The 26,579-nt window shown below is 43.3% G+C and overlaps 1 protein-coding gene across 2 annotated transcripts in view; it reads left to right on the forward strand.

Moving 5' to 3' along the window:
- The window catches only part of UNC5D (unc-5 netrin receptor D), a 401,974-nt gene that overhangs the window by 278,780 nt on the left and 96,615 nt on the right, over positions 1-26,579 (forward strand). The window contains exons 5-8 of one of the 2 annotated variants that reach the window (XM_060268544.1): positions 2,334-2,514; positions 9,314-9,481; positions 14,876-15,040; positions 26,526-26,558. In XM_060268544.1, coding sequence (XP_060124527.1) covers positions 2,334-2,514; positions 9,314-9,481; positions 14,876-15,040; positions 26,526-26,558 — 547 coding nt within the window. The remainder of the gene's footprint in view (positions 1-2,333; positions 2,515-9,313; positions 9,482-14,875; positions 15,041-26,525; positions 26,559-26,579) is intronic. The other variant, XM_035140077.2, reaches the window with a different exon arrangement.

The following is a 26,579-nucleotide window of genomic DNA, read 5'->3' on the forward strand; positions in this document are numbered from 1 at the left end:
CTTGTTCTGTAGATATCCCACATTTGCTTGTGATCTTCATCATTCAGCAGGCCATTGGTTGTTTTGTGACTCAAGAAATCCTATGGTACCAGTTTCTTTTTAATGTTTATCATACTCTTCCTTCAAGGATCTTGGGACTGCCAACACAGCTTATCCTAATAATAAATATGTGAAGTAGTTGAGAGAAAGTGAGCATCATTGCCGAATGAGGGTAGAATATTAATTGGTTAATATCAATCCTCTAGATTTTGACTAAATTTGTTTAATGTGGATATCCATCCTCTCATTTTTGTCCACCTTTGATTACTCAGTTCGTTTCTACTTATGTATGTTTGTATATGTCTGATTTTCTTGTTGCAGTCTATCGGTAACATTCATGTTTCACAATTTTAGATAAATTCTGAAATAAAAAGTGTATTCACATACATGCAAAAAATGCAGCGGTTAGAACTCAAATATCACCAAATAATGATCCTGTCAGTTCCAGGATTTTGCAACAAGGCATTCCCACTTTACTTATCCTGTGAACCCCCTAAATATGTTCTAGGGGTTTTCCCAACCTGCTGGAACAGATTGGGGAAATGTACAGGTGATGGAGGAAAGCCCCATTGTGCAAGTAGAAATTCTGGACCTAATGGGACACATTTATTGGATATCACCCAATGTGTGAAAAGGCCCTTAAGGACAGTTGTGGATTAATCTTTCATTTAAGAACAGCACTTCTGTATGTTATCAAAGGTGCATTGAGCATTGTTGTTGTTTAGTCGTTTAGTCGTGTCCGACTCTTCGTGACCCCATGGACCATAGCACGCCAGGCACTCCTGTCTTGCACTGCCTCCCGCAGTTTGGTCAAACTCATGTTCGTAGCTTCGAGAACACTGTCCAACCATCTTGTCCTCTGACGTCCCCTTCTCCTAGTGCCCTCAATCTTTCCCAACATCAGGGTCTTTTCCAAGGATTCTTCTCTTCTCATGAGGTGGCCAAAGTATTGGAGCCTCAGCTTCACGATCTGTCCTTCCAGGGAGCACTCAGGGCTGATTTCCTTCAGAATGGATAGGTTTGATCTTCTTGCAGTCCATGGGACTCTCAAGAGTCTCCTCCAGCACCATAATTCAAAAGCATCAATTCTTCGGCGATCAGCCTTCTTTATGGTCCAGCTCTCACTTCCATACATCACTACTGGGAAAACCATAGCTTTAACTATACGGACCTTTGTCGGCAAGGTGATGTCTCTGCTTTTTAAGATGCTGTCTAGGTTTGTCATTGCTTTTCTCCCAAGAAGCAGGCGTCTTTTAATTTCGTGACTGCTGTCACCATCTGCAGTGATCAAGGAGCCCAAGAAGGTAAAATCTCTCACTGCCTCCATTTCTTCCCCTTCTATTTTCCAGGAGGTGATGGGACCAGTGGCCATGATCTTGGTTTTTTTGATGTTGAGCTTCAGACCATATTTTGCGCTCTCCTCTTTCACCCTCATTAAAAGGTTCTTTAATTCCTCCTCGCTTTCTGCCATCAAGGTTGTGTCATCTGCATATCTGAGGTTGTTGATATTTCTTCCGGCAATCTTAATTCCGGCTTGGGATTCATCTAGTCCAGCCTTTCGCATGATGAATTCTGCATAGTATCTTCTTTTCCATAATGTCTAACTAGATTCTTCCAGGAAGTCCACTAGCAGCTCATGAAGGTAGCAGCTCTAACCTGCTGTTGCCTCCTCAGTGGATGTGAAATGTTGTAACTTGTTTGAAATGATATCCATTGGCAGGGTGTCTCAGAACATGGAAGTTCCATATAGCCATCATTGCTGATTGGGCCGGTCCCACCATTAGGCAAAGTGTAATGATTTCCTCATGCAGCAGATGCTAAGAGGCAGTGGAGATAGCCCTCCTCAGCCCTCAAATGCTGCAGGGCAGAGCTATGTGTGCCATGTAGTCTGTCTTGTACCACCATAACTACTTTGTTGCCCCTCAAGTGCGCTAGCTTATTCCATTGCTACCTTTGAAGTAAGATTCAGCTGTCATTCCAGGTGGCTTCTGTATGTGGAATGGAGGGCTGCCATCTTTGCACTTTGCCTCAGGTAGCAAAATGCCTTGGCCCAATACTGATCCCTGATCACTGCTGTGCATGAATTTCTCTAACCCCCTTGCAAATTGCAGCAGTAAATTTTATACAACAAACATACGATATGGAAATATGCTTTCCTCTCTCTGCCCTGATTGTACTGCCAATCAATTTCATTAGGTGACTAATGTTGTCCATCATCTTCAATTCTGGAGAGGTGGAATATAAACAAAGTAAATTCATCCCATTAATCCACCCCTCATGTTTTCTCTCTCCAGGTGGAATGGCTGAAGAATGAAGAACCTGTTGATGCTGAGCAGGATGAGAACATTGACACCCGAGCAGATCACAACCTGATCATCCGCCAAGCGCGCCTCTCCGATTCTGGGAACTACACATGTATGGCAGCCAACATAGTTGCCAAGAGAAGAAGCCTGTCAGCCACTGTTGTGGTGTACGGTCAGTGGGTGTGAAATGCTATAACTTCTTAGCTTGGAAATGCTAATCTGTTGATCAGTACAGTTCACAAGTTAAACAGCTCTGTCATCTTCCAATGAAAAGCAGAACACATTTTTATTAAGAAATAATAATAATAATAATAATAATAATAATAATAATAATAATAATATAGAATCATAGAGTTGGAAGAGACCACAAGGGCCATCCAGTCCAACCCCCTGCTAAGCAGGAAACACCACCAAAGCATTCATTAAGTTTAAGCAGAAGAAGGTTTTTAATGAATATTTAAATTGATTTTAAAAGTGTGAGATTTGCACACACCAACAAACATGTTTTTGGATGCATGGGGAGTGGGGAGGAGAGAGTGGGGGGAGAGAGATCCTGCTGATCTCCCGTTCTTGGCCGCTTAAGTATTCATCAGTTCTGTATGTATTAACATAAGACTATAAGCTGCAGTGTGTGAACAGTGTCAGAACAACCCAATTTTCAACTTAAAACCCCAGACTGGAAGCACCCTTAAAGGAACTATGCATCAATTTTGGCTTGTTCTTTTTTTGCAGAAAAGCAAAAGACAAGGGAGCCAGAAAATTTTCTGTCTTCAAACAGCAAAAAACTAACACAGTGGGAAAACAACCTTGTATTCTCCCTCCCCCCTCTCTTCCCCTCTCCCTGCCCCCTCTCTTATTTGGATAAAAAGTGGATAATCAGGAATTGGGCAAACGGCACCAATCACTCAAAAGTGATTCAAAGTCCAGCAGAAGGTGGCAATGTATCTCCTTCCTCTTTTGTTTTTGTTTTGTTTTCCACAGGGGCTACAACAAGGAGTGGGAATATTGACTTTTGTGTAGTGTAAATGCTGCAGAATGGGCAGAAATCACAGGTGGTATGGTATGTCAGACCATAGTTATGTAGACCTCCAGAGTCTTCCCATTGTGTTGAGGAGTCCCAAGATTTCCTCATACTAAGTCTACCTAGAGCTTAACTTCCAGTAGCACCTTAGAGACCAACTCATAGCTGCCAAGTTATCCCTTTTTTAAAGGGATTTTCCCTTATGCTGAATAGGCTTCCTCGCGAGAAAAGGGAAAACTTGGCAGCTATGGACCAACTAAGTTTGTCATTGGCATGAGCTTTCGTGTCTGAAGAAGTGTGCATGCACACGAAGGAATTTTTATTATTTTGTTTCGACTACGTCAGACCAACACGGCTACCTACCTGTAACTAGAGGTTAACTGAATGAAATCCCTCCTTTCTCAGAAGCAGCAGAGTTGAAGTAAGGAGTTCCAGGATTTATTCCACTTGCCTCTCAAAATTAAAGAAAGAGGTGAGCTTTTTGGACTGAAACAAGGGAAGTCTCATCTAACTGAAGATTCTCCTCCTGCTGCTCCTCCTCTTCTTCCAAGTCATTAGTATAACAAAATCATAATGTCTTACTTCAGGGAGATGCTTTCTGTCATCCTGAATAGCCAGGCAAGCATTTGTAAGGACTATAGCAGAAGAGCCTATTGACTCCTGTAGAAGGCCTCCCTCCCTCCCTTTCTTCTTCTTCTTCTCTCTCTCTTTCTCAATGATTTCATGAGGATTTCCATTTTATTTATTTCTAGGGCTTGGCCTTGGCATAATTAGTGGGTTCTGTGCAGATAAGAAGACTTATCAGATTGTTTGACACTTTTACTTGTGTGTGGTATGTGTGTTTTCTCTTCATAAAAACACAAGTAAACAAAAGCATAGGACAATCTGATTGACCTGCCTGCGGCATTCAGGAGAAAGAAAACAAAACTAAAAGTAAATTAATTCAAGATCAGAAGAAATGCTTAGATGCCCCTTCTGAACTCAGCTTGTTAATGTAACTAAAATGAATTCCTTCCCATTTGTTTCATTATTCTATTGATCATGAAATGAATGTATGTTCCTCCTTCACAAGGCTGAAGCACGATTTAGAAGGTGCTTCCACTGTACATGTGAAAAAGGGCTCCTTGGATCGAGTTTGCTTGGTATGTTTGTGTCACAGTGGCGCTGGTGGCTACTCTAGAGTAACGACTCCTCACAGCTCTGCATTTTATCTTTTTATTCAGTGCAGTCTATTTACAGTGCTGAAACAGTACTATGTACATGTTGTCAGTCGGGTGCAGAACCTCCGAATGGAGATTCCCGCGTTTTCCTCCAGCAAAGAAGCCTGTGGATAATAAATCTCCGCCCACGACGTTTCCTGCGCAATTCCGGGGTCGCTGGGATCGGTCTTCTTCCCGCTGCTTCCCTGCTTCCCCCTTCCGTTCCCAAGCGGCGCCTTGGCTCGGCTACCTTGCCCGAGCCCTGGCTCCTACTTCCTGATTCCTCGCTAGAGACACCCCCCTCCCCGCTCCCACTTGTGCTTGGGGAAGAGCTTGTGGTTAAGATGGGAGGCGGCTGTCTATAGTTTCTGTCCCTCACAGTTTGGATCCCCCCCCCAAAAAGACTTATCTGTGATTAATGAGTAGTGGAAAACCCCTCCTTAGCTAGTCTAAAAATATAATTTGGACCAAGAAATTGTGATATGCATTTTAATTAGTGAATAGAATAAACAGTTAACAGCAATATCAATTAAAAAGCCATTAAAGGAAAGCTTTGAAACCCCATTTTTTGATTGGCAGTCCCAAAAATTCACGAGAACACTTCGGAGCACACTTTCCTGATAACTTAACACCTCTTTCACTAAAATGCCATTACAAACGGGCAAGCTCCAATACATAGTGTTAATTGAATATGTGAAATAACTAATTACCAAACTGACTTGGCGACAATGTTCACTACAGTGCTTAGAAAGTGTAAATTAGAAAGGAACTAGTTCTATTTCAAGTTCATGCTTTCCAAAAAGGAACCTGTTCCTATTAAAGTTCATACTTTTACAAAACAAACTGTTTTGGTCTGAGTTCATCTGGATGATTTCTTTTTAGTTCATAAGAAGTTTATCCTCTGCAAAAAAAATTTTTTTATATAAATCAGCATTCAGAATGTTACAAGCTGTTGTTCTGAAATATTGGGTTCCAAAGCAAATCAGAGGCTACACAAGTAAGACATTTTTTTAAGACTGAATATCAGCTAATGAAGCTTTCCTCATAATTGTGTTTCCATAACAGAAAAGAATTACCCTGTTTAATGTATGCCAGTCACACAGTTCTAAAATGCACTGCTCCTGTTGGAAGAGAACAGATCTCTTTACCAGGAAATATATAGGAAGTGCCTCACATTGCTTCCTTCTGATTGCTTAGCAACAGTGATTAAATGACTAAACATCCTTAGCAATAACAATGTCTCCATATCTGCCCAATAAGCATTAGAAAATTGTCGCCACAGTTTGCTTCCTAACTTTTTCCCTAGATGTCTGATTGAAGCACCTTTTTAAAAAGGAAAGTATGGGAACTATTTTCAGATGTAGGTCAGAGACTTTTTCAACTAGTCCAGTAAACTTCTTTGGGCTGAGCTACTTCATTCCAAGTACTGAGTCATTGTGTGTCTTTGGTTGTGGTTGGGGTTTTTTTTGTTGTTGTTGTTTTTGAAGGAAGGCATTCACTATGAAATAAGAGAGGGAAAGAAAAGAAAAGAAAAAGGAAGTGTGGGGGTCTTAAAAAAAAAAAACCCACAAACAACTGCAACACTGACCACAAACTGGCAACTAAGTTCAAAGAGAGCAGATGGCAAGTCGTTCTTGGCCCATGGACAGCCTAAGTTCTTAAGGGTTTTTTATAGCAAAAATAAAATGGATTTTGTGGCAAGTTAAAAACAAATAATTTTATTATGCCATAAGCTTTTATAGAGTATATTCCACTTCATTAGATTTAAGCCATTTTATCCAGGTGTGTGTTCAGATAGCCACATGGGGTTTTTTTTTTGGGGTGGTGGTAAAAGTGGGTTCAGAGGGAAATGAAATGCAGAAAACTACAGTGATAATTACATACTTAATAGCGCTGATTCCCTAAACAGTTCTCAATGTAACAGGCAACTATTTTATGAATAACCACTGTTAAGTACCGTATGTAATTATCACTGTCTGTACTTTTTCCGCATTACATTTCCCCTTGACCTCACTTAACAATCTGCCAAGTGTATATACACACCCAAAATTCAGGATAACACTTCATGCTACTGATGAAGTGGACCGCAGTCCATGAAAACTAATGCAATAGTAAATTAGTTCACCTTTAAGGTGCCAGAAGACTCTTTCTGTTGCATCCAATGCAAGTTCTATTCAGAGTCATAGCTGCCAAGTTATCCCTTTTTTAAAGGGATTTTCCCTTATGCTGAATAGGCTTCCTCGCGAGAAAAGGGAAAACTTGGCAGCTATGTTCAGAGTAGACACACCAAAGTTAATAACGATGGCCAACTGTTTGCTCAATCTCCTTCCTCTGGATTTTCCTAGATGAAACTGATCTTAATTTATATGTTATTGCTGTTAGCCACCTTGGAGGGCCATTTGGTGGAAAGATGAGAAAGGAATTTAACAAATAAGCAAATACTAAAAAAAGAATTACCCAGGGCCCCATTTGCAAAGGGAGGGTGGCAGAGAGAGGAGCATAGGAAATTGCCTTATACCGTACCAAGTCAGACCGGCAGTGACACTCCAGGGTTTCAGACATGAGTCTCTCCCAGACCTACCTGAAGATGCTGGGGACTGAATTTCTACATGCAAAGCAGATGGTTCAACTTCTGGATGTTGCCACATGGAAAAGATACTGTCTACCCAGGCAGACCATTGGTCCATGTACATGGGCGTAGGCAGGGGGGGCAGGAGGGGGCAATTGCCCCCCCTAGAAGCAGGGCCACTGGCCAGCCTGCCCCACTGCCCGCCCGGTGCCGTCTCCCTTCTCCCTGGCTGGCTGTGGGGCGGGCGGCGGGAAAGCACCAGAGCCGCGCAAAGCGTTTGGCTGGCTTTCCCTCCCTCCGCCCCACAGCCAGCAAGGGAGAAGGGAGACGTCCCTTCTAGCCGGCTGGCTGTGGGGCGGGCGGAGGGAAAGCCAGGCAACCGCTTTGCGCGGCTCTGGGGCTTTCCCTCCACCTGCCCCAGCGATTGCAGAGGGGGAGGAGGGGATCGGAGCAGCCCGATTTCGGGTTGATCCTGGCTCCCCCTCGTCCCTTCCTATCGCGGAGGGGGAGGAGGGAGTCAGAGCAGCCCGATTTCGGGCTGATCCTGGCTCCCCCTCGTCCCTTCCGATCGTGGAGGGGGAGGAGGGAGTCGGAGCAGCCCGATTTCGGGCTGATCCTGGCTCCCCCTCGTCCCTTCCTATCGCGGAGGGGGAGGAGGGAGTCGGAGCAGCCCGATTTCGGGCTGATCCTGGCTCCCCCTCGTCCCTTCCGATCGTGGAGGGGGAGGAGGGAGTCGGAGCAGCCCGATTTCGGACTGATCCTGGCTCCCCCTCGTCCCTTCCTATCGCGGAGGGGGAGGAGGGAGTCGGAGCAGCCCGATTTCGGGCTGCTCCGATGTGGCCCCGCCCCCGCCCCTTGGCCCCGCCCCTTGCTCCCCGCCCCTTCCCCCCCTGATTTTCATCCTGGCTACGCCCCTGTCCATGTAGCTCAGTCTTGTCTGCCCTGACTGGCAATTACCATGCTTTTCCGTCTATTAGATGTCCCTGTGTATAAGGAACCCCCCCCTCCCTATTTTGCGGGACTCAATTTTAAGAAAATGAGGGGAGCTGGCCCAAAGTTGTTGAGCCTCTCCCTCCCCTCCCCCCCAAGCTGTGGGCAGGAAAGGGAGTGTTTCCCTCGAGGGAAGATGCCCTCCAGCCAGCCAGGTGGTTGGCTGCAGGGCAACTTCCCCCACTGCTGCTGCGCACGGGAAACAATCCAGGGAGTGCTGCGACATCGGGGGAAGCTGTGCGCCACTAGCCAGTGGCCCCAGATCGTTCCCTGTGCACAGTGGCGTCTCCCCCCCCCATGCCACTATCCGTTTATTGGATGACCCCAGTTTTTTGACATGATTTTGTGTCAAAAAACCTCGTCCAATACATGGAAAAATACGGTACTCTCTAAGGTTTCGGACAGGGGACTCTCCCAGCCCTCCTGGCAAGGATTGCAAAGCAGAAGTTCTTCCACTTAGCAGTGGCCATTGCCATACTAACTATCCTTTTCCAGGCAGCTAACAGAAAACAAGGAAGAGAGAGGGGTACCAATTTGGGCTCTGGCCCCACCTACCACTGGCATGTGGCACCTGACAGATTGCCCTCAAAGTAAGGTGGCCCTTGGTGGGAGAGGAAGTTCCTCCTGCCAGGGGTCAGTCAAAATAAAACTGTGCATCTATGGTTCCTGTAACAGCTCATTATCTATAGGAGAGCTTGTTAATCAAATCTGAACTGAAAAGGAATGTTTCCTGCCTCTTTTGTGCTTGACTGCCTTTGTTCTCTTTAAACTGCAAAATTATATTTTATTAAGTCAGATAGAAGATGCCTAGACAACCACTGTTCATCTTTTTCTTTTTCTGCCTTTTGAGGAATCTGATTGTGCCTTAAATGGAATGTGTTTGGAGAGAATTAGGGTGGCAGCCTCCCCATCTCCCTGTCATCCTCAGCACCTTCTGGCATATAAGTCTGCCTCATTCAAACATGACCACACATTGACACCAAATCCTTTAGATAATTGCATCCCAGTGTTATTTAGGCAGCAGTGTCTACAACTGAGCTTTGGAATTTAACATGCGGGACTTTTTTTTTTTTTAAAAAAAGAGAGCTTGAAAATGGAAGGGCATGAAATGAAGGTTTGTTCTTTTCAAATGTTAATGTGATTTCCCCCTCTTCCCTACTCCCCCACCTCCCTATATGTGTTCTGGTTGCAGTGAATGGAGGCTGGTCTTCATGGACAGAGTGGTCCAACTGCAACGTACGATGTGGCAGAGGATGGCAGAAGAGGTCACGGACCTGCACAAACCCAGCTCCTCTCAACGGAGGTGCCTTCTGTGAAGGAATGTCTGTGCAGAAAATTACCTGCACTTCATTGTGCCCTGGTGAGAGAGTGAGACAGTATTTGTTACTATTCATCTAGAGGATTTGTACGCCACTCTTCGGCCTAAAGGTCTCCCGGGTTGACTTACGTACATTCAAGGCAAGGCAGTCCCTATCTGCAGGCTTACAATCTAAACACTCACCACACAAGGCAAAAGGGACTGGGAGGGAAGAGGGAAATCAGAATCCAGACACGTGTACCAGTTAATCTAAACAGTTGTTCTTCTAATGACCACCTGGCACAGTTCAGAGGCAGGAAGTGCCAATGGAACTAAGCCTCTGGTAGAGCTGAATACATGAGTCCTGGGTCTTAACTCTCCCACTGAGGCAGCCTGATGGAATGGCTGGCCCAGGTAACAGTTGATGGGAGAGGAGGGTGGGGAGAGGAGGCCTTGTGGAGCAGAGCCAATGGGGTGAGGTCTGACAGGCCTACATTTAAATGGTTCACAGGCCCACAGTTGAAGTTGAGGATATGGGGCTGTTATCCTCCTGAGCTCTTTGCAATATGCAAAGTCACCTGAGGACAGGGATGCAAAATAAATTCAGTTCATTTTACAGTCTCATGCAGACCTACCAAAGGACAAAGTTTCTGAAACAATGCATGAACTGAAATACGCTGTCCTTGGAAATCCACACTCTTTTTTTCTTTCTTTTTCATTTCGTTGATGTAATTTTTTATTTTATTTTTTACAATCAAATAGTTTATATAAACAATTGTTAGGGGAAAGTGTACATTATGATGCATATATCTGTGAAGAAACACTCAGGCAAAATGTGTTTATTGGTGAAAATTGCATACAAAGGTGTGCATTATTAGTTCACACTCAAATGCTGACGTATTTTCATGAGGATTAAAAAAAAAATCACAAACGTTTTCCGTTTTAACAAAATCATTAGTCTGCAATCAACGACATGATAAGACCTTGGAGCATGGCCAGTGGTCATCTCTGTATTTTCCTGTATGTGAGGATCCCCCCCCAACAAAAAAAAACGAAAATTTACCAATATGCACTGTCCAATTTTTAAAATGCATGCATATTTTCTTTAGGTTTCATTATCCCAAACTCATTGAACACAGTGGGTGTCTGTTTCATGTCTACGGGCTTTAAATTGGAATTTATTGAATCTAGCATTTCTTTTGAACTGCCTCTGTTAACATGCATAATTGGGACACGGGCAATGTGAGAAAGAGCTGGACAGGGAGTTGTAAGGCAGGAAGTGAGCTGTTCTAAGCCAGTTGTTAGACATATTGATCCTGAATATCTTGTGGGTATTAGCAAGAGAACTGCAAGGCTAGCTGTCATGTTTCAGGTACATGTCAGAATTATCTCAACCCCTAGAGCTGATTGGACCTTGAATTTTTGAACCAGTATTCCCTTCACTCTAAGGGACTATTTTTTCTTTTCTTTTTAAATCAAATCTTTATTGTTTAAAACAGAAAATTACACAGAAACAATTATTGTCACAATTACAACACCCATACTCGCACTTGACAAATTCTCACATACCTTCACAACTAATTCATACATACATACATACATACATACATACATACATACATACATACCTGCCTGATTTCTCACCCTTACAAAACCTCACCTAAACAGACAAATAAACACAGATTAATACTAAAAGATCAGATGTTCTATTACTTTTTCGTCTTCTCCCTTTCTTCACCAGATTCTGAACAGACTTTCAATTAAACTTGCTGGTTTGTGTATTATTTCCATTATATTCTGCACAGTGACTTATAAACAATCATTATAATTTTCCAAATAATATCTACTAGTTAATTTTACAAGGTACAGTCTATTTCTGCCAATGGGGTTTCTTTCAATTTATTCTTTCTCAAATACTCCTCAAAAATTTCCCATTCCTTTTTGACTTTTTGTTTAGTTTGTCCTTTTATTCTACCAGTTGTTTTTGCCAATTGCATGTACTCTATCATTAGGGCTTGCCAGTCTACTATGTTTGGTGTTGCCTTATTCTTCCAATTTCTCGCAATTAGAACTCTCCCTGCAGTTGTTCCATACATAAGTAATGTTACCTTTATTTTCTCCAGATCTTTTGGCATTATACTCAATAGGAATATCTCTGGTCTTTTGATGAATGGACTATTCATCAAAAGACCAGAGATATTCCTATTAAATGACTATTCAGACATAATGCCAACCATGGTTTGGTCAAGTTGGAAAAGCTTCATGCGCACGCTGGGCTGGGTGGAGTTCACTATACTTGTTTTCTAGCAAGTGGGTCACTGTTGACCAGGCAGGAGAAGAGGTGGGTGCGGTGCAAATGCAGAAGAAGGAACGCTGGATTGGCTCCACAAGCATGTTCACACTGCTCCAACCTCTCCTTCCTGGTAAGCAATGGCAGCCTACATGCCAATGAGATAGCACAGTAGGTCTGCCCTACCTGGTGAGCCACTTTGGGGCTTGAGTAGAGCAATTATGGACCCCAATATGTCAGCTCGTTCTACCTGGCCTTTCTGCTGAAATAAACATTTTGGTATGTTTTGCATTCCAAATTGCTTTTCCTTCTGCATCATGTGGACATGGGGCATCATGTGATTGCAGATTTCTCTAGGGGTATATGATGAAAGCATATGATGTAAAATTGGTCAACTATGAACCCTTTCCTGTGATTCCAAATAAGTCTGAAAACGAGTCTCCAGCTGTCAGCATTTCTCCCAAGATCATTTCTGCTTTTGCTTCTTTCCTCCTCCTTTTTTTTTTTTGCTTCAGGCAATCTTTCTCTCCCCTCTCAAAAACATTGTAGCTGCAGCCCAAATGAATGGGAAAAAATAGCACAGAAATTTGGGGAAGAGATACAACCTAAAAGAAGCCATTTAGGCTTCTCTTTGATAGCAGATAAATTTTAGCACATGTAATCTTGTACAGCAGTTTTGAGATTTAAATTCAACTTCACTAGGTTTTTTGTGAGGTTCCCCCCCCCTACAAAAAGATTTTATTCACCTTTTTTGCATGGTGTAATTGAGGTCTAGTATATAAAACAAACAGATGGACCATTCAGCTTTATGTGTTCAGTTAATAGTTACATATAAACCTTCTGTGCACATACAAAGCTAGATGTCAGGGAGAAGAGTTCTAGCCTGCTGTTGTCCCTGACATTCTAGTTTTCTGTGGTTAGGGGATTATTCTACAGCAAAGCATTCAAACATAGGTTTTCCTCCTGTAAGCTGAAATGCTGCAGTTCAGGGATAGTTATAAGCATCTGCTATGTTGCTGTAGTACAGCTTCAATCCTCCTTGATCAGGCATAGGCAAACTTGGCCCTCCTAAAGTTGTAGTTTTGGAGCTACAACTCCCATCATCCCTAGCTAACAGGACCAGTGGTCAGGGATGATGGGAACTGTAGTCTCAAAACATCTGGAGGGCCAAGTTTGCCTATGCTTGTCCTTGATCATTGAACCTACTGGCTGGGATTTATGGGAGTTAGAGTCCCACAACATCTGGAAAACAGCATGTTGGTTACCCCTAAACTAGAATATAGATTCCAAGTTGCCAACAAGATACTGGCGTGAAGATAACGTCCAGTTCAGGTCATCACAAACCTTGTTTTAGATCATGTATAAGCTGCAATGCCCCTCAGATTTATATGTTCCTGCTCCCCAACTCCTCATCCCCAAGTAAGATTCAGAGAGTGAAAGTTCAAAAGCTTACATTTTTGAACAAACCATTGTTTCTTAGCAAACTTTGGTTTATTCAGACTCTAGTTTCATAAAACAATTCAGGGGCCAACCAAGGTTTCTGGTGTGGACTATTTACCACCACCACCCCAAAGAAAAAGCTATGTGAGGGGCATTGAAAGGATGGGGGATGCCAGCCATTGTGAAGACCTCCTCTGACATCTGTTTTAAAAGCCTCCCCCCCAAAAAAAATGAATGTGTGTGTATTAAGGGGTAGCAATGATCCATCACAAAGCCAACCACCCCAAAATATTTTCAAAGGCTTTCCCTGCTCCCTCCCCCATCCTTCCCCCCAAAATTACATCAAAAGTTCTTATCTGAGATCATGGGAAGAATCCAACATCATGCTAAAGTGATGGGTTATCAGGGTAAGCATTTTCTTTTTCTAGATAGAAGAGCCCCCCCTTTCCTTCTCCCATTCACTGTGTGTGTGTGTGGGGGGGGGGTTCTCCCACCCACCCCCAAGCCAATTACTAGGAGGAGTGAGAGATAGAGGGGGAGAGGGAAGCTCTGTTGCATGAGCAGACATGAGCAGTGCTTTTTTCGGGGTGTGTGTGCAGGGGTACGCATACCCCTAAACATTTTGTGAATCTTTGTACTTTTGTCCATTTACTGTATTTATTTTTCCAATTTGAACTATAAAATGGTGATTTTCTTGAGTCAAAATGAGAGTACCCCTAAACATTTTTAATAGAAAAAAGCACTGTCCATGAGCAAAAGTCTTTGCTCTGCTGATGGAACTCATTAATTGAATCCTGATCATAACAATGTATTAAGATTAGTTATACATATTTAGGCTTAGTTATGCTAAGATATTGGGATACAGGATTATGTTAAATTAAATTTTACTCAAAGTCTGTTGATCTCAATGGTCCTCCTGAGTAGGACACACACAGAATATATAACCATGAGACATTGTACAAGGGGACCTATACATCATTGCTGGACTGCACCTCCCATGATTCCTGACCATTGGCTAGGGCTGATTGGCTCTGGAATCCATCAAAAACTGGAGGGCTAAAGTTTCTCACCATTGGATTAAGGGTTTGTCTTGATAACTGAGTGGGAGAAGTTGAGTTCCAAGAAGTGTTTGAAGGCATTGCCTGGGTGTTTCAGGAGGGCGCTCTACATATAAGGAGCAGAAAGGTTGCAGGTGATCTATGGTTGGTTGAACATTACGGAGCAAAAATAAATCAGATTGCAGGCTAGATCAGGGCTGGTGAGTCTGCACCCCTCCAGATAATGGTGGACCAACTCCCATCAGCAAGCATGGCCAATGAAGGGATTATGGGAGTTGGGAGCAAACAACATCTGGAGGGCCTCAGGTTTCTCAGATCTGGGTTTGATGGATCAGGGAATCACAGAGTTCAACATGACCTCAAGTATAATCTAGTCCAACCCCTTGGTGATGCAAAATATTCACTATTACAACCATCCCTGGTAGGTAACCATCCAACCTCTGCTTTAAAAACAAAACAAAACAAACAAAAAAATCAAGCATATAATGGAGTGTCTACCACGTTCTGATGGGTGGGAAAACTGGAATGAATTTGAGAAATGATGGGGTAAGGATTTCATCTATCTTGCCTGTATGGGAGTTCACCTATATTGCCAAAGTGCCCCAAATGAGTTCTGGATCAAAGAATTTGCCATTTAAAGCAACAGTGAATTCCTTCCTTTCTGTTTAGTGGATGGTGGCTGGGAGGTGTGGAGTGAATGGTCGGTCTGCAGTCCCGAGTGTGAGCACATGAGGATCCGCGAATGTACTGCTCCACCTCCACGGAATGGTGGGAAATTCTGTGAAGGCCCAAGCCAAGAGTCAGAAAACTGCACTGAAGGACTTTGCATTCAAGGTAAATAGCTTTCATGGAAAGCCAATGTCTTTCCCCCTCCCTCTCTGTCCCTTAAATTAAGACTCACAGCCAAGTCTATGATTCATGTTGCAGACTGGAGAGAGTTGTCTGCAGTGAAATCTGTCGACAAAGGAGCCTGTGTCTGGTGTGTGCATGTGTGTGTGTTCATAGCTTTGAAATTCATTCTGCCGATGTCTTTTGCTTGGAGCTCAAATCCTTTGAAGTCCATAGAAAAGGTTATATTGGCTGGAAGGGAAGTTTTGGATTCCTCCTGTGGTGAATAATTTATCAATGATTACTTGGGATGGTCCAACATGTGTCAGTTGCTCAGAAACAGATGGTGTCAAAGGAAGGTCGCACAGACTGAAATAAACTTCCTTCTGTTCTTTGTATGTCCAGATTAGCAGTGAACCTACAGAGTCCTCTTCTGATTTTGGAATGGGGATGTTTGAAGATTTGATCTTTGCAAATTCCTATGTGAATCAGCTTGATCCACATCTCTCAAACTAATTTGCAGATTAGAATTTTGAGTGGTGCCTCCCTCCCCTAGCCTTAAAATATAGATCGATGCAGAAATTGAATAAAAAGAAATGTTCAAGTGGCGTGGATCAGAAACAGAGAACAATTTTCCTAAAATGGATTGAATATCAATACAAAAGGGATGTTAGTAATTGGCAGTGTCAAATTCTGCCTTTCCCCATCACCATGTTGCAATTGGTAGGCTTCAGTCCAGTCCTCTGAAGTGAGCCCTAGAGATAGAAAGTTTGAGAATCTCTGGTGTAGACAATACCTGAGCTAGATGAACCAATGGTCTTACTTGGTTATAAGGCAGATTTCTGTTTCTATTTGGGGGTTAGCTGAAGGCACTGCTTGGGCATTCACATACCCCATGAAGTTCTAGATGTAAGGAAACATCAATTAATACTTATCTAAATAATTGGAAAAGAGATCTAGGACAGGAGATACCAACTGCTATTTGGAATTGGATATGGTAAAATGTCCCTCAACAAACAATTAACTGAGTGGGGAGGCGGAACCAGAGGTGACAGCAACTGAACAGAAGCCCAAACATGTGGGCACAGGCTTGATGCCTAGAACCAGGTGCCACATTGCAGGTGGGAGCAGACCCACCCACCACATAGGAGTGCATGTTTGCAATCCTGACATCCCCACAAGGTGAGTGAGTCTTGTGAATGAGCGTGCTAATACTGCATCTTTTAAAACTTGGCAGGCAGCATGTGGAAAACTTGTTGGGACGTCTTTGTTGCTTTTGTCCAATTCTGAGCATCTTGAGCAGATGTACCCTGACGCTTGAGCCTTGAATCTGCAGCTGAGCCTGCACAGTTACTTGCCTGACTGAGGATTTCTTACTTGCTTGTAAGCAAGATCCTCCATCCACCTGTCAATCACCTGCTGTTATCATTCTGCCACTTCACAACTTCAAAGGGCCTCACTGTAATCTCTGATCAGCTGATCAGACAGAGCAAGCCTCCTTGAAGTTTGTTTGCAGATGGCAGTTCGGATTCAGACCATGCCTGAAAACTGACGTTTTCCCTCTGAAGACTGGCAAGCTGACAGCAAGGCCCCTTAAGCTGCACTAGCAGGTTCCTGATGCGGAACTTGCTGGTGCAGCCAATCCCAGTGCGTCTGGCTGTCAGCGCTGATCAGCTCTTGTCAGTGAGCCCCACTTGCAAAGGAACCATCAGGAGCTCACTTTAAGTGCCTGATTGTTCTATTGGGATCGCACACTTATCTGCCGTATGCCTGACATCACATGTGAAGTCAGGTGTGGGGTAGGTAGATGTGGTTTTGAGAAAACGGCTTGGCAGGCTAAGTTGGAAGTCATACCAGGCCTAAATAGACCTGCAGGGCAGAGGTTACTAAAGCCTTGCAAGCAATGATCGTTCTTGTAGAGCGAGACTCCTTGGCGTACAGACCTGTGGACATCTATTGAGTTCTGTTCCTGTGAATCCATCATGCTGTTTTCTGCTTGATCGTCTTGCTGTGCAAGAAATGAACTCTTTGCCATGGGTACTCATTAGGCAAACCCCTGTATTTCTATGTGTATTTTTGCACTATGCATGTTAGCTAAAATGCATCACAGAGTCATAGAGGTGGAAGAGACCTCAAATGTCATCTCATCCAGTCACCTGCTGATGCTGGAAATCCACTGCTACCTACATCCCTGAACGATAGCCATCCAGCCTGTTTAGCAAACAAGAGTCTATCACCTTTTAACTGTTCCACTGTTAAAACAGTTCATGCCACCAGGAAGTTTCTTCCTAATATTGACTCAAAATCCCCTTTCTTGGAAATTAAAACTCAGTGGTTTGTGTCCTTTCCTCTGGAGCAAAAGAAAACAAAAATTGATCCATCACTTAGGTGGAAGCCTTTCAGATATTTGAAGATGGCCATCATATTGTCTCTTCCCTGGGGCAAACATGCCCAACTCCTTCAACCATTCCTCATAGGACTTGGTCTCCTTCCTAATCCTCCTCTGGACACATCCCATTTTGCCTAGTTTTCTTTTAAACTGCTGGGTAAAAGCTACTTGCTGCTTGTGGGATGAAAGACCAAAAAAAACCTGGCCATCCATAAACCAAATACTTGCTCACAGTTGGACAGAACAACCATAGCAAATGCTGCCACCGAGAACCTCACTTTTCATTTAAGCGGTATAATTTTGGATCCATACCTGTTAATATTTTACAGTTCTGGAAAAACCATGAGTAACTCAGATTCTGATTCCTTGCATTTATCTTGCACAAATTGTTCTGCTTTTGCTGGTCATGATGAGGAACCCAGTGTCAGGCAGGCTGCTGAAGCTTCTGGAAGTTCATTTTCATGTCTTTACTCACAGCCCTAGTCCTAGACCAGATGGTGCCCTAGCCAGGGATGTGGAATGCTTTTCATCCTGAGGGCTACATTTCCTCATGGGAAATCTTCAGGGGCATGAATTCTGATGGAAATGGAAACAGAAGTGGAAATTACCAATGTTCATTTATTCATCCCATGTCCAGAACAGAAATCAATACCGACTGGTGTTCATTGCTGTTTTCAGTCTGCAAATGATATGTAATCAATGGCATTTTGTCTGTCATTTGAACTGCATTTCCTTTGCATTGAAATCAAAGGTGTGGAAACTATTGCATTGTTAATTAACTTTAACTTGTGTAAACTACATGAAATTATGGGACAGTGAGACAAAGTAGGTACTGTAGTATTTGGTGGCAGCTGAACTGCAGTAGAATGTCCAAACTGAAAGAAACTAAAATGCAGAAAGAGGATTGTTGATGGCAACAAAGCCAACATTCCCCCAGGCTAGTCTCTAAAGTGATGCCTTTGTGCTTAGGTGCTTTAACTCAGCTCTGCAGCTGATTGAAACTATATTAAATAAGGTGATCCTAGGCATTTCCCTTCCTATCTTCTTTCCTATTAGTGTACTGTTTGTTTGGTTACAGGCATCTGCTCCTCATGTAGCCACTAGCTTTAGTGAAAAGCTTGCATTTAAATCCCATCAGATAGAACAGAAGGTCCTTGAGACAGGGGCGGCTTCAAATGTTGCCTTTTGCTTAAGCTTGTAGAAAACAAAACCTTGACTTTTGTCCAGTTGTGCTGCTAGACACAAGCTCAAATAGCAGATTTCTTTCCAAAAGGATTAGTGTTGTATCCAGATCCAAGTTAAGGATGCACTGCTGGGAACATAGCAAAGCAAAAATAATAATAAAATGAGATAAAAAATGAAAACTTTGTGCTTTAGAGATCCTGTTGCTAGTCATCTTACCAAGAGTCCAGGAAATATTTTCCCCCTTTTTGCCAAGAGACACAAGCGTAGAAAAGTAGTTGTGTTTTTTTCTGACAACAGTAAATGTGAAAAGGATCTAGGGGTCCTAGTAGACCACAAACTTAACATGAGTCAACAGTGTGGTGAGGCAGCTTTGCTGCTCCCGACATCCTGGTGGCTGCGTTTTGAAATAATTGCAGTTTGTTTTGGAAAGCATCAAAAGACCAATACTCTTTGGAGTTGGAACTTTGTCCATCAAGTCCTGAAACTTTTGGCTGGCAAGACCACTGAATTTATGTCCATGCACATGGACAAAACTGCCGCTCTTCCATTCTGAAACCATGATAGTGGAATCTGAGCCATTAAGCCTGCATTCATACATACTTGCCATTGTATCCACTTGCTTATGGGTTTTTTTTTAAGAGACGTTATCAGCTCCAGCGCTTCCCTTTTTGTGAAGGAGAGTGAGCCCTTGCAGAGGATCGGTAGGAAACAAGAATAAAGCTGAGATCGGCACAGGTTCCCCATGTCTGGCCAATGTTCCTTTATCTGAATTAGAAATATGCATTTTATGCAGAACACCAAGCTACCTCTCTTTGTTCAATCAGAATGAAATATTAAGTGAATATTTTTTTCTCAACTATGTGAATGATATATATTTTTTCCAGAAAATGGATCAGTCTATTTTCAGTCTGTGTCAGTCTGACATGTGCTTATTCATTAGTCCATTGTGTCCTCTTTCTGTGTTAATCTGTGATTTATTTATTTTTTAAAGAAAAGCACAGAAATTCTTAGGCAAATACCCATTTTATTCTAAAGTTGTCATTTTGCAATACATTTTGGTATTGTTACGGTATTTCTTAGCCAAGATGACTCATTAGTCAAGAATGTTCATTTTGGAGAATTGCAGAATCTGAAGGGTCAGTATTGTGATCCATGCATTAGTCCACAGGTGTGGATCAGACCACTTTGTACTGCAATTTACAGAAATAAAATTTCTCAAGTTCCCATTTCCCTTTACTCCTTTGTGTGTCACACTATATGTATATGTCAAATAATCTTCAGGCTTCCCCTGTTTATTTTTGCTTTCTCAGCTGGTAGGAATTGGTGCAATTATCCTGTCTTGGTTCCTTTTCTCCACCTCTCTATCTCCCCTTTCCTTCTTGTTTCAATATGTGCCTTTCCAGCTCTGATTTTCCCCATGGGGAATTGTGAAGGAAACGTAGTGCAATGCCTCAGAAAAGTAATCTCTGAGGCTATTTTTTTTGCAGGCACAACTTGCTAACGCTGTTCCTTTCGTGAGGCCAAAAACATAATGTGAACCAGTTCTGTCATTCAGAAGCAGAGTTTCTTCCCCAACTTCCTTGTTCAAACTTTGTGTTGGCAGTGCACGGCTCACAGTTCCGGTCCACTCAGGAACTGGCCGGGCTTTTGCTACCTGGCCTAATTTTAAAAAGAGGGAGAATGAGAAAGGAGGGGGGGAGCGGATAAAGTGGGTTCACTGTTTATTTGGTCACTTTTGGTGGAAAGGTGTCCTTCGGCACCTTTGAGGGTGATAAGTCACACACTGAGACTGCAGGGCACCTGGACAGGTACAGAGTGCCATGGAGGCTGAAATTGAAGAAGTTGCTGAATTGCAATTCATTACCAAGCTTAAAACCATGGAGAGACCTGGTCTGAATAAGGACACTGGATTCTTATCTCATTTTACATGATCAAGCTTTCTTTAGCACCTCAGCCCTTGCTTTTTCCTGCAAGACCAATTGCAGTCATTAACAGTCGTTAACAGTCATCAACAGGTTTACCACTCCTAACAGCCAATCACCCAGTCCCACCACCCTTCTGAGTAATACCCCTCCCCACCCTCTGACTATACATAAGGGTCGGGTGACTTCTGTTTCAGTGTATCTGAAGAAGTGTGCATGCACCCGAAAGCTCATACCTATGACAAACTTAGTTGGTCTCTAAGGTGCTACTGGAAGAATTTTATTATTATTATTTTTTAAATAAATAGTGTGAGTTATAGGGAGAAGGGTGCAGGGATGGTCTGCAGCTCAGTGGCAGAGTGCCTGTTTTCAATCACCAGCATCTCTGAGTTGGGCTGGGAGGACTCTAATCGAAAGAGCTTACAAAGCAACTACTCTATTCCGAACTTTAAAATGGAAAGCGTAATGCTGGTTGGTGGTCGACAAAAGAGGTTTAAAGACTCTCTCAAGGCAAATTTTTAAAAATGTACTGTAGTATAAACACCAACAATTGGGAAACATTTGCCTCTGAGTCCTCCGATTGGAAAACAGCCTTTACCAAAGGTGTCATGGGACACTCAAACTCAGGACGTGAGGGAGAAATGTGCTAAGAGGAAGGCACGCTTGGCAAATCCACACCGAGATCAACTCCTGCCCGGAAACCAATGTCCTCACTGTGGAAGGACGTGTAGGTCCAGAATTGGCCTCACAATCACTTACGGACTCATTGTTAAAACCGTGTTTAAGGAATACATTCTTACCTGGCGAAGAAGAAGAAGAAGAAGAAGAAGAAGAAGAAGAAGAAGAAGAAGAAGAAGAAGAAGAAGAAGAAGAAGAAGAAGAAGAAGAAGAAGAAGAAGAAGAAGAGCTGGAATTATTGAGCTAGATGGAGCAATGCCCAAACTCAGTACAAGGCAGCTTTCTGTGTTCCTGACTGCTGTCCCTGCCCCAAGGAACCCCAAACAGGTTGTCATTTCTCTATGTGGATTGCTGAGCCTCACCTCTTTCCCTCTGCCTCTGGCAGAGAATGGAGTAGTCCACCCCCCCCCCAGTTTTTGGACTACAGTTCCCTGCATCCTTGATCTTTGCCTAGACAGTGGCAGAGGAAGGGGGTGCTAGGGGTGGAGGTCCACCCCAGGTGTCATCCCTGAGGGGGTGTGACACCCTCACGCCGTCCCCCTGGGATGCTCGCCCCACCCCCATGGGTGGCTATCCCCGCCCCCAGGTGCACAGCATGTGTGCCGCTCCAGGTGCTAGAGCATCTAGCCTAGACCAATAGGAACAGTAGTCCAACAACATCTAAAGGGCACCGCTATGTTGGCTCTCCCAGCCTAAGAAATGGAAAGAATTCCCCCCCCCCCAAACCCCATTGTTCTGCAATTTGTGTCAGTGAGTGGGTAGCGTCTTTATAGAACGTTTGAGAAATCTCATTGCAAGTATTTTATTAGAATGCATTTTGCCCCTTTCCTGCTGTGCCTTTAATGATAGAAGTTTGTCCTCAATATGCACAGCAGCTTTCATTCTGACATTTCAATCTCGAAGGGGAGAATTCCTTTCTGGCTTCCTTGGAAGAAGGCGCTTGGGTCAAGCTGGTGTGCGTACTTGAAATGCAAAGCTACATGTAGAACATGTGTCAACGCTGTTTTCTTCTTCCCAGTGCCTCAGTCTTCAAAGCAGATATTGCGTTACCTTTCATTTTGCATCTTTCCAGACACATTCCCTGTAAATGGGGGGGGGAGGGGTTGAGCAGGTGTTCAAACATCAAACAGACCATTATGGCATAAGCATGCATTAAAAGTACAGTGCAGTCTCCCACTGCTTAAGGGAGGGCTTGGATACCACATTTCACTGTATTTTGCCCCCCCCCTTCAAAAATAAGTGAAGGGCTGGATTAGTGTTCAAACTTTTTTTTTTTTAAAAAAGAATTGTGTATTAGTAAGCAGTAGGGAAATCTGCAAGAAAAGATGTAGATGTATCTTTCCTCCAAAAGGAGTCTCTCTTATGCATGCATCATGTGACTAAAGTGAGGTTGCATATTTGTGATTCTAGACCTGCCCCTAACATCCACCTGTTAGGTGTAGATGTAGGCATTGCACATAGACTTTCCCCTACATTCTGGAACCCTGCAAGACAGGGGTTCCGGAACACACTTTCTTGGAAGCACATATCGTTCAGTGTAGTTCTGCAGCACTACACAGGGAGCCTCGCCCAGTCATCCTGAGCAGCACTTCGCCCAGCGATAGCGTCAGCAGCGGGTCAGGAGGGAGAGATGAGAACTGGAGCAGTATGGAGGGAGGGCTCCTAGATGCTGCTGAGCCCTTGCAGTGACTCAGACGGCCAGTAGAAGAAGAAAGGCTCAGCGACGCAGCGGACTCACAGCAACGTCCCAGCCAACAAAGGGGAGATGGGACACAGCCCCTTCCGGCGCCCCATTTGAGGCACGCACCCAGACGTAGGGCGAAGGGGAGGCATTTTGGGGTCCCCAAGCTCTTATGTTGGACCAGAAACCGGAAGTCGGTATTGCCGGATTCTGGGAGCGACTAGGCAGTCATGTTTTCTGAGGTCTCTGCACTGTAAATAGTATGCACAATAAAACTCTTAAAGACAGAGCGGACTGGAGCGTCTTTACTCGGGAGTAGCCACAACAATCCCCTGAGAACATATATTAGGGTAAAGTATGCATAGGAATGTGTATATTAGTGGGAATTGCATGCAAAAAAATGCATTGTATTTTGAGGAAATATTTTGGAAAAATGTGTATATTAGGCAAAATCGCCTACAAAAAGTCTTTATATCAGGATGAATTCCCACTAAAATGCTGATGAATGTTTATGAGGATGTTAAATTAAAAAAAAATCACTAAGGTGGAAATATGGAAAACTGAGGTGGAAATATGGAAAACTGAAATTGGAAAAATGAGAAACTGAGAGATACAAAAATTGACAGTCACCCAACCCTACCTCCAACTCAAGGAGGGCTATTGGGAAGGGGAACAGAGTAGTATGATGTCCTACACCCCCTTTGCTTTACAATCAATATAAACATCTGAAAAGAGCTATTAACGAAAGGGGGGGGGCTGGTTGAATACCACATTCTGACTCATTTGTCCAGAACTGGATTTCCTGTATTATGAATTTTTGCAAGCCAAAGTACATAGATTCACAAATATTGCTCATGAATTTAATTCGCCACAACGATTTAAATTATTTGTTCTGTGGTAATTTTCAAATATTATGACAACACGCTTCAATGCAAATAGTCCACATTTATACTTAGGCGCTGTTTTCAAATGCTTTAATGAAGATACACATTTTAAAATCACCCTTCCCACCCACTGCTTCTCTGCTGAAATTCACCCCCTTCTTGAACCTACTTTGCTATCTCTCTCTCTCTCCCCCCCCCCTTTTAAGCAGCCATCAGGGCTTGCTTCTAACATGTAATTCTTCCTCAAGAGACTGCAAGCTAATTATCTGTAATGCATTATGTATGAGTCTGTGGGCTAGTTTGCACCTTGGAGCGTTGGTTAGTGAGTGACAGAAAAGCAAAAGTGTGAAGCAGAGTGTTTGGTGCAGAGATGCATACCAGGAAACAGCATCTATTTCTATGATCAGAAAAAACTCGGGTGGAACGTTGCAGTTGTTTCCACCATCACTACTACGTATATATTTCTTTCTGGTATTATTCTCTGTGTGTGATAACATGAAGTGGAGGCTTAAACCCTTCTATGTATTGTACAGTGATACTTTGGTTCTCAAACTTAATCCATTCTGGAAGTCTGTTCCAAAACCAAAGCATTCCAAAACCAAGGCGTGCTTTCCCATAGGAAGTAATGCAAAACAGATTAATCTGTTCTGGCCTTTTAAAAACAACCCCTAAAACAGCAATTTAACATGAATTTTACTATCTAATGAGACCATCGATCCACAAAATGAAAGCAATAATCAATGTACTGTACTGTACTATAAAATAAATAAGTATTGTAGATAATAAAAATTAAAAAAAATAAAATAAAAAATCTTACCTGCACTGATGATAGTTATTATTTGGATTTGGGGGGGGGGGACGACTTTATCCATTTCCGCAATCACACAATCAATCGATCAGTAGCTGAACTGGGTTCCACACAGTCACAAAAACGAATTAACTGAAAAAGCCTCAAAAACAAAAAAGCAAAATAAACAGCAAAAACAAAAGCGCCAAACTTAATCCGTTCTGAAAGTCCGAAATGTTTGAAAACCAAGGCGCAGCTTCCGATTGGTGCAGGTGCCCCAGAAAGAATAGCCGACAACTGCATCGGACGTTTGGCTTCCGAGAAAAAGAAAGAAAAGTGCAGCATTTACTTCCGGGTTTTTGGATTTTGGCTACCAAGGCGTTTAAGAACCAAGGTACCACTGTATGCCCGAAGTCATCCATTTCTGTTCCTACACCCAAATCTCTGAACAGCGGGACACTCCAGGGGTTCTGGTGGCTAACCAAGGTCCATATTTTTTGGAATGAAGGTCATTGATGACTCTGGTTTCCTCAGGGTATATGGTTTTATTTGCACATACATACAATCTGAGCACAAGATGGAAGGGCTGACAGGAGACCAACAAACCTTGCCTCTCCATTAGACTTCCAGGGCCTTAGATTCAGGCCATGGAGCAAATTAAGCCTCTGTGTCCCTTTAACATCCAGCTCCAGCCCAGGCTAGCAGAATGACTAGCCCCTTGGCTTGTTATTTCCCTACCCCTATGATGATGTGAAGGGACATGGGTGGCGCTGTGGGTTAAACCACAGAGCCTAGGGCTTGCCGATCAGAAGGTCTGCGGTTTGAATCCCTGTGACGGGGTGAGCTCCCATTGCTCGGTCCCTGCTCCTGCCAACCTAGCAGTTCAAAAGCACGTCAAAGTGCAAGTACCACTCCGGTGGGAAGGTAAATAACGTTTCCGTGCACTGCTCCGGTTCGCCAGAAGCTGCTTAGTCATGCTGGCCATATGACCTGGAAGCTGTACGCCGGCTCCCTCGGCCAATAACGCGAGATGAGTGCCGCAACCCCAGAGTCGTCCACGACTTGACCTAATGGTCAGGGGTCCCTTTACCTTTACCTTTATGATGTTATGAGGGACGCAGGTGACGCTGTGGTCTAAACCACAGAGCCTAGGGCTTGCCGACCTGGTCAGCGGTTCAAATCCTCGTGACAGGGTGAGCTCCCGTTGCTCGGTCCCTGCTCCTGCCAACCTAGCAGTTCGAAAGCACGTCAAAGTGCAAGTAGATAAATAGGTACCGCGTTTCCATGCACTGCTCTGGTTTGCCAGAAGCAGCTTAGTCATGCTGGCAAAATTTGCACCCATTGCTTTTCAGAAACCATTGTCTGAACACAGCCTATGCTTTCTTCCAGTAGCAGCTAATTTACTGTTTTCCCTTGCATCTAGCATAGATTTAGTAGGATCTGGAAAAGATGCTTGTGAGAGCTTGGAGATTCTGTTTGGTGAAATAATTCCAATGGAAAGAATATTTCACTTTACCAGCTAAAACATCTCCCAAGGCAGAATGCCAGCTTAAATTATATCCTTTCTATTGCACTCTTCTTAGATTCATCCATACACGTCTGGGGGCAGATAAGGATAGAAACTGCATCTTGTTGAAATCAGTGTCACAAATCTTATTGACTGGAATTGCAATTGTCCTTGTGTGTATTTGGACATTTGAGCAGAAATTTAAATATTGATAATTACCCTTCTTCCCTCCCCCGAACACTTTAAGTAGTTTATTTTTAGTATGAAAGAAACAGAAGGAAATTTATATGTCCGGGAGAAGGGTGGGGAGAGAGATTACATAAAAATGGTTATTGTCAGCCGCCAAGGAGGAAATATTTCATTTGTAGAGCTGGACAGAAAGTGTTCTAGGAAATGCATTCCTTGTGCATTTATTAAGTGCAACTTTCTCTCTTCTCTCTCCCACTTCCTCTTTTTAGATAAAAAGCCTCTTCATGAAATAAAACCCCAAAGTAAGTTCATTTCTTCTCATG

This window comes from Zootoca vivipara, chromosome 15 (genome assembly GCF_963506605.1).
Source record: "Zootoca vivipara chromosome 15, rZooViv1.1, whole genome shotgun sequence".
NCBI lineage: Eukaryota > Metazoa > Chordata > Lepidosauria > Squamata > Lacertidae > Zootoca > Zootoca vivipara.